The 9,170-nt window shown below is 41.0% G+C and overlaps 1 protein-coding gene across 1 annotated transcript; it reads right to left on the reverse strand.

The window, feature by feature from the left end:
- Positions 1 to 748: 748 nt before the first annotated feature.
- On the reverse strand, positions 749 to 8,808 carry LOC131235727 (wax ester synthase/diacylglycerol acyltransferase 4-like). The gene is made up of 4 exons (XM_058233060.1): positions 7,927 to 8,808; positions 3,883 to 4,233; positions 2,420 to 2,557; positions 749 to 985 (listed from the first exon to the last, which is right to left on the reverse strand). The coding sequence occupies exons 1-4, from the start codon at positions 8,716 to 8,718 to the stop codon at positions 824 to 826; spliced, it is 1,443 nt and encodes a 480-aa protein (XP_058089043.1). The 5' UTR covers positions 8,719 to 8,808; the 3' UTR covers positions 749 to 823.
- Between the last annotated feature and the right edge of the window lie 362 nt (positions 8,809 to 9,170).

A 9,170-nucleotide genomic window follows, 5' to 3' on the forward strand; every position in this document is an offset into this window, starting at 1 on the left:
AACAAAACTTATTTATCTGTAATAAGTTACTTATCTACTATTGAAAGTAGAAAAAGTAATTCATCTGGTGGTATCCAAATAGGCCCTGAATGACAAATGGACTGTCCCTCTCATTCTATACTGTTATTGGCAGACCACCATGTGAGATTTGTGACAATTTGACATTCCTAACCGTCCGGTCTATGGTAGGAGAGAAATGGACGGTTTAGATCAAGTTGAGAAAGAATTAAGTATGCTCACCATCTTAAAACATGCATCTATATGATTTAACAAAATAACCATCTTAAAACATCTATATGATTCACCAAAATGACAAACTGATGCAAGGATAGTGTAGAAATGCATTTGCATCATCCACCCACACCGGCGAAGAAACTCAAACACTGGTCTCCTAGATATCACTTGATGTAGAGAGTATCGGCTAATGCACCAAAAACTCTAAAGCTGTTTGGAAAGCATCGGGATATTTGTTTGTCTTGGCCCTTGTAAGCAACCCGACCAAGTCCTCCTGTGGGCTACCTCACATCTCATGGGTCCCACAGTGGGCCCCACCATGTGGTCATCCTTATACCTCATACGCCCCACATCATGAACCACCTCACTCCGGTGTGAAGATGCACCTCATCACTCAATGTCTGTTGTGGCCCACCGGCGTGGATTGATTGTTCCAATTTTCACTCGAGGGGATCTTCATGGTATTCTGCACGATTTTCGATTTTCAAAGCATGGTTGTTGGGACGCATTAGCAGAAAATAAATTATTTTATTGACCTTCGTACAACAGTTGCCTGTCTTTTACTTATTCTATTACAACACATACATGTTCATTTCGATTCAGTCATTTCAATGCCACAAGCTTCCCTGTAGATGTTGTGGTAAGCTTCTTGCATGCAAGACACGAACAGTTGGGAGTTTATAAATCCTTTTTCAGCTGCTACCATAACACTCAAATTCCTCATGTAACTCACTATCGTCAGAACCAAACTCTGCCATGTAATGCAAATAAAATCAGTTCATAGTAATTTCATCAACTAGAATTAAGTGAACTTGCTTCACATGCGGAAAGAAGGCACACATGTGTGAAATTAGGGCTGCCTCCAGCGTTTATATTGGAATCAGGTAGATCAGATAGGTCTGACTTTGGAATTATGGTGCTTGATAAGATGACTATTTGTGTGTGGCATCTACTCCTTCCATCAGCTGCAGCACCTCATGTTAAGACCTGAGCCCAAATATTAGGCCCATCGAAAATTCAGGTGGACATACAACAAGGGCCACCATGTTTTTTCTGCTATCCTACCCGTTTATCAGGCTAATGTGATTTGAAAAAAATAAATCTACCTGATTCAAACTTCAGGTGGGACATACTGAGTGAATTTAGAGGTTTAACGGATGTTTTCGTGAACACGTCATGTGGCCCACCTAAGTTTTAGATCAAGCTGATTTTTGTTATGTACAATGAAAATGAGCTGGTGTAGTTAATGGCTGGAGTAGGTTTCACACAAACATCATGGTGGTATCCACAGTACTGCTTGGGTGTTGCCTGTGCAAGACGATTCTGATACTGTGCAAGCTCCTACAAGTATTTAACACAGTGGTCAGCTGAAGGATACGCAACCTGCTGACCTAGATATCATCACGGCACATCTGCACTGTCCTTATCTCCTTGATAATTTATAGTCATGGTTGGCACCGACTAGATCAAGGAGTTGTTGGGACCATCGTAGGCCCAAAACAAACAGGCCTGAGCTGGGCAGTGATAATTATATATGGCCTGAGCACGAGCCTCATCATCCATGCCTATGCAAGATTCGGCTGTTCATTAGATGTGCACCATCAGGCGAGCTCAGGCTCTTGAATGAAGACAGAGCCCAGCTGGTTTATTAAGCGGGCTTAAAATTTACCCCTGCACCCTCACACGGGCCCATTATTCCAGCCCAAGATTAACATGAACTCTCAAAAGCTTGATAGGACACCTCAATCGGACTCATTCTTAACAGCAACCTGCGGTCCAATAACACCCTACCAAGTCATGCATATACCATTGTTGGTGTTGGCAGGACAATAAGTGGAAAGGGACACCTAATATATAGCCTGACTCAAGGCCCTTCCAGCCCTCCATGCACATTGCATGCATGCTCATGTTTCAAATCATGGACCCAAATGTGGGTCCAGCCTGGCCCAAAAATTACATTAATTGGATGGTTTAACCCAATCAATTTGTGACCATTATAGATTGTTGCTATGGTCCAGATTTAATGATTTAACATAATCAGATTGACATGATTTTCATGCCATGGTTCATCCATTGGGCTACAAAAGAGGACCCCCAAATGAGCTGGCATGTGTGCCACGTTCATGGTCTCGAACCTGAGTTAGGTGCAGGTTGCCTAAAAGCAGCTGGAAACAGTCATATTTACCTGAGGGACACCCACCACAGTGAAGTAGAGGCCCTTCACCGGATGCCCTCCTATCGCCAGTTTCTCCAGGGGGCCCACCATGTGAGAAATCGTAATGCTTGTGTTCTTTAGGGTTGAGTGGGTGTAGTGAGAAACGGCCTGCAGCGTGAGAACAATGACACATTCTAAATAGCTCTTGAATCGAATCACATAGTTCAGGAAATAAGATGTTAGATGTTTCATATTTCTGACCAGAGTTTCATGATAGTCAAATACCTTGTGCTTAACTTTTATTAGAGTTCATCATCAAAGGAGGATTGTTAATCATTGAATTTGACTTAATTATACAATATAATACCTCTGCTTTTGGCTTTGTACAGATGAGAGAGATTTTCATTTTGGCCAGATTTAAATTGCTTGGTTACGTGGGTTCCAACAGGGCCACATGATCCAAACGATCTAATAGAAGTACATTTATGAAGGTAAGATGAGAATTTCTCTCTGCTCAACAGTTAGATTTAGTACTTCATATTCCTCCTAAGTTGGCAACTCTAATGAAAGATATATGCATAAAATATTTTATGACTGTATAAGTTAAGTTCGGAATGTTTTATGACCATGTACAAAAAAGGAACCGTTTATTTAACAATACTAAAATAGTAGTTATTCGGCATATAAGAAAAAAAAAAAGAAAAGAAAAAAAAGAGGGTTCTATATGACTTGAAGGAGGTTTTATCTTTGGAGTTGGATTTGCAAATGGCATCCGTTTAAAATTGCAACTAATATTCTCAATACCTGTAACTGCTAAAACAAAATAAGTTTTTGAGGAGCTGGCCTTGTTTTGCAGATTATAACTAATTATCTCTAACATCTACTAATTAATTATCTTTTTGATAATTCTTGTAGTTTTAAGTACTTGAATGTTAATCTCCATAATTATAATTGCTAAAACTAAAGCAACAAAAATAAAATAAAATAATGTTGGTGCAAGTAAGAACACAATTAATTGGAAATGATTTTCTAAATCATAGGCATTTTAGTTAGAAAAATTATAGAATCACGATGCATGCGTTCCAACCTATATAAATATATGCAAATGAAGCCCATGACTTATATAGTTAGGACATACAGAAAAATTAAAGCTTGACATTTGATGGAGAAAATGCAGAAGATGATGGTGATGATCATGCCCAGTTGGTGGCCTTTGAACTAGGGCACGTCCCACCAACGGTCATCCAGATGGAGCCCTCCACTCTAAGTAGTTATTCAGCATATATATATATATATATATATATATATATATATATATATATATATATATATATATATATATATATATATATATATATATATAGTATGGTCCACCCAACGAATAGACTTGCCAGATTTTGGGCCAGTTGATACAATAACAATGGGACCCACATGATTGACATCCGATGGGAGGCCACGTGTTGGATTAACAAATATCAGGAATGTGGACAAACCTTGGGGCCTCGAATCCTTCTCAACGTGTCTAGTAGTCTACCAGTGAGATAAACGGCCAGTGAGTTTTTCTTTCTCTTGATGGTTTTCTTGGCTTTGTTGATGAATGTCAAGGGATTTTCATTGCCTGTATCCTTGCAACAAGGGATAGGCATGGGCAGAAAGGTGAAATGGTTGCCCCACGTCTTCTGACTTAACATGTCATTGACGCTCTGGTAACCGTTGATCATCCTCGTGTTCAGCAATACCAATGCTGTCATACGTTCTCCTCCATCGCTTCTGTCACCCACCATCTTCTTCTTGTATAACTGGATTGCGTGGAATATTACCCCAACCACTACATCATTCACTGTCTGTTCAAAACATGTATCAAGATTAAATCTATGTATTAATATAACAACCATCATCATCTTTATGATCCAATCATGCATAGAAAGCCGTTGTATATGGATGGCAAGTGGACTGGGCTGACCCAGGCAGACCAATTCCATCCTGCTTTGGTTGGTTTGAGGTGAGCCTTGAGGCCCATAGGTTGGATCTGGGCCTGAGTTTTCTACCCAATAATCAATTGCACGGATTTGGAATTTGTATCTGACTCAGGTACGGAAAGTAGGTCCAGCCCTGATCCAGCGCGAGCTTTATTCAGGATATGCTGGGGCTGGGCTCAGGTCCTTTGCAAAACTATAGTTCAAAATCTTGCTGACTCGACATGAAACGCCGCCCAGCAAAACTGGCCGAAGCTCTTGTAAACTTGGTTGTGGGTCTGATTTGAGATTACTTATTAAGTTACGCATGCAAAGAAATGCTCTTGAGCAGAGCACCAACTACGACCAACCAGAGATGGCGCAATGAATGGACGTTTTAATTGGATGTGACGTCATGGTGGTCCACACATCTTTTTATTGCACGGTCTTCAGGTAATTAGTGTTACATACTCCATGTCCCCAATGATACGTATGAAAGTCGGGGTTTCATGGAGTGCTGCAACCATGGGGAATTCAGATTTTGGGTCCATGATGAGTTTTGAAAAAGTTCTCATAAATTCAGGTGAGAACTGGTACACAGGTTAGCTTTCGACTTTTACTGTAATCCAAAACTTTGTTAGGCCATTGAAAAAGGAAACAGATTCCTCTCTTGACTTGTCTCTCTTTTGCCATGGCCCACCAAAGTTTTGGATAAGGGTAAAAGTTGGGCTTAAGAAACCAGTAGAAGATTAAACATCTACTATTGAAACCTTCACCTTCACGGGTTACATGAGTATTGGATCAATCTGATATTTGATTTTCTGTCTTAAACACCATAATGGGGCTTATGAATACTTTAACGGAGGAAATTATTATCCCCTGCTAATTCGTAGTGTGAGCTTTGGATATGATTTATTTTTGGGCTCATGCTCTAAAATGATCTTGCCAAATGGATAAGCTGTATGAATATAATAAATACTTCATTGTAGGGCATGTAATTTTAATCTCTTTCCATCGTTCATACTTTCGCGGGCGCGGATTAGGTACTACCCCGCCTGTTCAAAGCTGGGACAGGCGGGGGCTGGGGCGCCACTGAGGGTCACAGTTATGTATGGATTTTATCCCCATCGTCCATCCATTTTTACATATTATTTTAGATTATTATCCCCAAAATAGGCCTGATCAAAGTCTCAAGTAGGCCACACCATAGGAAACAGCAATGCTGAGGACACTCACCATTGAAACCTTCTTGGGCCCACTGTGTTGTTTATTTTCCATCCAACATGTTGATATATATATATAGATATATATATATATATATATATATATATATATATATATATATATATATATGGGGGAAAAGGTACTATGCGCTAGACCTCACTATAAGCTCCCGTGAGGTCAAGCTGTGTGGGCCCCACCATGATGCGTGTCGACCATCAACACCGTGCATTTGATGGGTACTCTCTAAATTATGGGATATCCCAAAAATCAGCCGTATATGGAACTCAGGTAGGCCATACCATCTAAAATCATGTGAAGACACCGTTAAAACATATAAAAGCACTTGGTGGGGCCCACCTGAGTTTTGAATGCTGAAACTTGGTCTGAACCCTCATCCAAGTGGGACACACATAATGGATGGGCTGGATTTTCAAACCACATCTCGGTGGGCCCAAAAAATGATTATGAATGTTTAAATGGTGCTCGGCCCCTCCCCACTTCTGTATGTAGTGTGGCCCACAAAATTCATGGATTAACTTGCTTTTTGAGACCTAGGCCAACGATGGAATGGTGCATCTAACTGATAGGGTAGATTTTCGAAACGCATCACAGTGGGGCCCACACAGCTCGACCTCATGGGACGGACTCTTGAGGTCGAGCGCATAGTACCCTTTCCATATATATATATATATATATATATATATATATATATATATATATATATATATATATATATAGGGAAAAGGTACTATGTATAACAGTAGAAAAATAAATACTATCTTGATCCAAAACTTATGTGGTCCATAAGAAATTTTTGAAAGTAGGAATTTAATCCCGCTGTGCGGTCCACTTGAGCTTTAGATTTTTCTTATTTTTGGGATAATAATTTAAAATGGTATGGAAAAATGAATGAAAGGCCTGGATGAAATCTACGCATCACGGTGGCCCCTCAGAGCCCAGTCTGTCCGGAGATCGGAACAGGCGGGGGTAGTACGCGCGTAATCGTACGAGTACGGGTGCTTTTGCCATAGATGCGGATTGCGTAGTAACCGCGTAGTAACCCCATGCCGTGTAGCTACATGGTGTTTGGAATATGTGGAGCCCAGCATGATGTATGCATTTTATCTACGCCATCCACCTATATTTCCAGCTTATTTTAGAGTATAAAACTAAAATTTAAGCGTATCCAAAGCTCAAGTTAACAACACAAAAGAGAGGCTCAAAGATTCGAGTAAAAGTAGAAAAATAAATACCATCTTGATCCAAAACTTATGTGGTCCATAAGGAATTTTTAACAGTAGGAATTTAATCCCAAGAAATTTTTAATGGTAGGAGTTTAATCCCTACCCTTTCCTATGGTGTGGTGTACACTTGAGCTATGGACATGCTCTAATTTTGAGTCATGCTCTAAGTGGAGCAGGCAAAACCAATGGACATGTGGATAAATTACATAGATCACAGTCGGCCTCATGGAGTCCTCGTTCTTGGAACCTAGGTGGATCCCACTGTGATGTTTGCGAGAAATCCATCTTGTCCATCTGTTTTGTGAGCTCATTTTAGAACACTGGGCAAAAAATGAGCTGTATCCAAATACTCAAGTGGGCCTAAAACATTTGATTCAACGTCCAACACAGTTAAATATTCAGGATAATATTTGTATTCATCCCAATAAGAGTGACGTTATTAACTGTATGTATAGCATGTAAACATAACAGTTGACCCAGGGAGGTTTCCGCTGTAAGAATTTCCCTACACACCTTTTCCTTTGGTTTGGCCCACTCGAGTCCAGTATCTTGATCGCTTTTGGTCTCGAGTCTTAAAATGGGCTCATAAAACGGATGGACATGAGGGTGGATTTCTCACAAACATCACGTTGGCCCCACCTAGGTTTCCTGCGCAGGAACTTCGTGCGAAAGGCTAAAGGCTTTCGCAGGAAATCCGCGCCCGTCGGAATTTCAGGAAATAAGGTTTTGCACTAAAGAGTTGAGATATATGAGGACTTTTCATCAAGAGTCTTCTATTTTATTACCCTTCTTACTTGCCACTGTTGCCAAGAGTAAAAGAAGTAAGAGGTTTTCTATTCGAACAACCATTGAGGTGGGCCCGACATAAAATAAACTGGGCCACATTTGGTGATGGTGTAGAGATCGAAATCATTCACGTTCTAGGCACCACCCTAGACAGGCCACGTTATGAAGCTTGATTAACTCCACAAATAAATGGTCAGGATCATTATTTGAAATATCACTAAGATTATGGACAGTTCTGATCATCAGATCATCTCTGAGGTCCCACAAGGAAACAAATGCTTGCCACATAGGCACAACAAGATGGGTTTGGTTTTGTTAGAGAACTTACTCCTGCAATGTTGGACTTAATTTCGCGCACACGATCGAGGGAGAAGGTAACGGTTGAGATGGAAATCGGCTCAAACTCGACTTGGGGCGTTCCAGAGCGGATGACCGTCCGATCGTCTTCCAACAAAGTACTATGCAGAACGCTTGAAACGAAATCGGAAGCCGTGTACCAACAACCGGCAACAATGTTGGAAATTTTGTTGCACATGTGGAGGATCATCCCACGTGATCTCTCCGATCCCATCTTAGATGAATAAGAAGGGAAGGTGAGAGGAAGAGATGGATTGTCGGCTCTCTTAAGGCAAGAAAACAAAGCACCCATTAGAGAGAATCCATCTCCAAGTGCATGGTGCAGCTTGAACACTATGGTCCCTGGTGCATCGCTTGTGGGGTACTTGATCATGTGGATTTCCCACAACGGACGGTTCTTGGGAAGCTGGTCCAATGCTATCTTTGATAAGTAATCTTGTACGTAACCATCGTAGGCATTGGGCGGTAATCCTGTTGGGAAGCACGGTACTTTTACATGATCTTCGAGCCTAACATGGACTCTCTTCCATCCCTGGCGACCCTTGTCATCCCTAACAAGAATAGAAGAGAAGCGCGTGTTGATCGGTAGGAACTGGTCCCTGAGTAATGTGATGGTGGCAGAATCGTCAATGGGTATTTCCGATTCAAAGATGGCGAGAATGGTGAGAGAGAGGATTGAGCTGTTGAGGTATTCTGAAGAAGGGCTTGCTGGTTGGAACTCTTCTTCTGCAAGGAATGGATTGGTTGATTGATTTGAAGCCATGGGTGCTAATATTTTCTTTGTTTCATTTTTTCTTGAAGAAGGCAGCTATTTAAATAGGAAATGAGAGAGATTCATGAGTTGAATTTTCAAAAGAAACGAAAAATCTAATGTGTAATCGATTATAGTACCATTACTAGTTACAGAAGGTGGCTCTATTTCAACAATAATAAATACAGGTTTAAAGCCTAACGTGGCCACCTTAGTTCCTCTCAACGAATCTAACAGCGGCGGTGAAACGTAGCTGCCAATCAGCGTATCTACGTTTACCAAATTCTACATTGGGTCCTTTTCCCAGTGGAGGCTACTCTTTCACCGGAGGTTTTCAAAACATGCGCTGTAGAGGATTTCGGTTCGTTTTACTGCCACCCCATGCAGAGCGTCCATTTAATCTAATCTGACATGGGTGTCCCGTGATACATGCGAACGTGATCTGTGGCTTGCGAACAGATCAA

The sequence above is a fragment of the Magnolia sinica genome, chromosome 2, assembly GCF_029962835.1.
Source record: "Magnolia sinica isolate HGM2019 chromosome 2, MsV1, whole genome shotgun sequence".
Classification (NCBI taxonomy): Eukaryota; Viridiplantae; Streptophyta; class Magnoliopsida; order Magnoliales; family Magnoliaceae; genus Magnolia; species Magnolia sinica.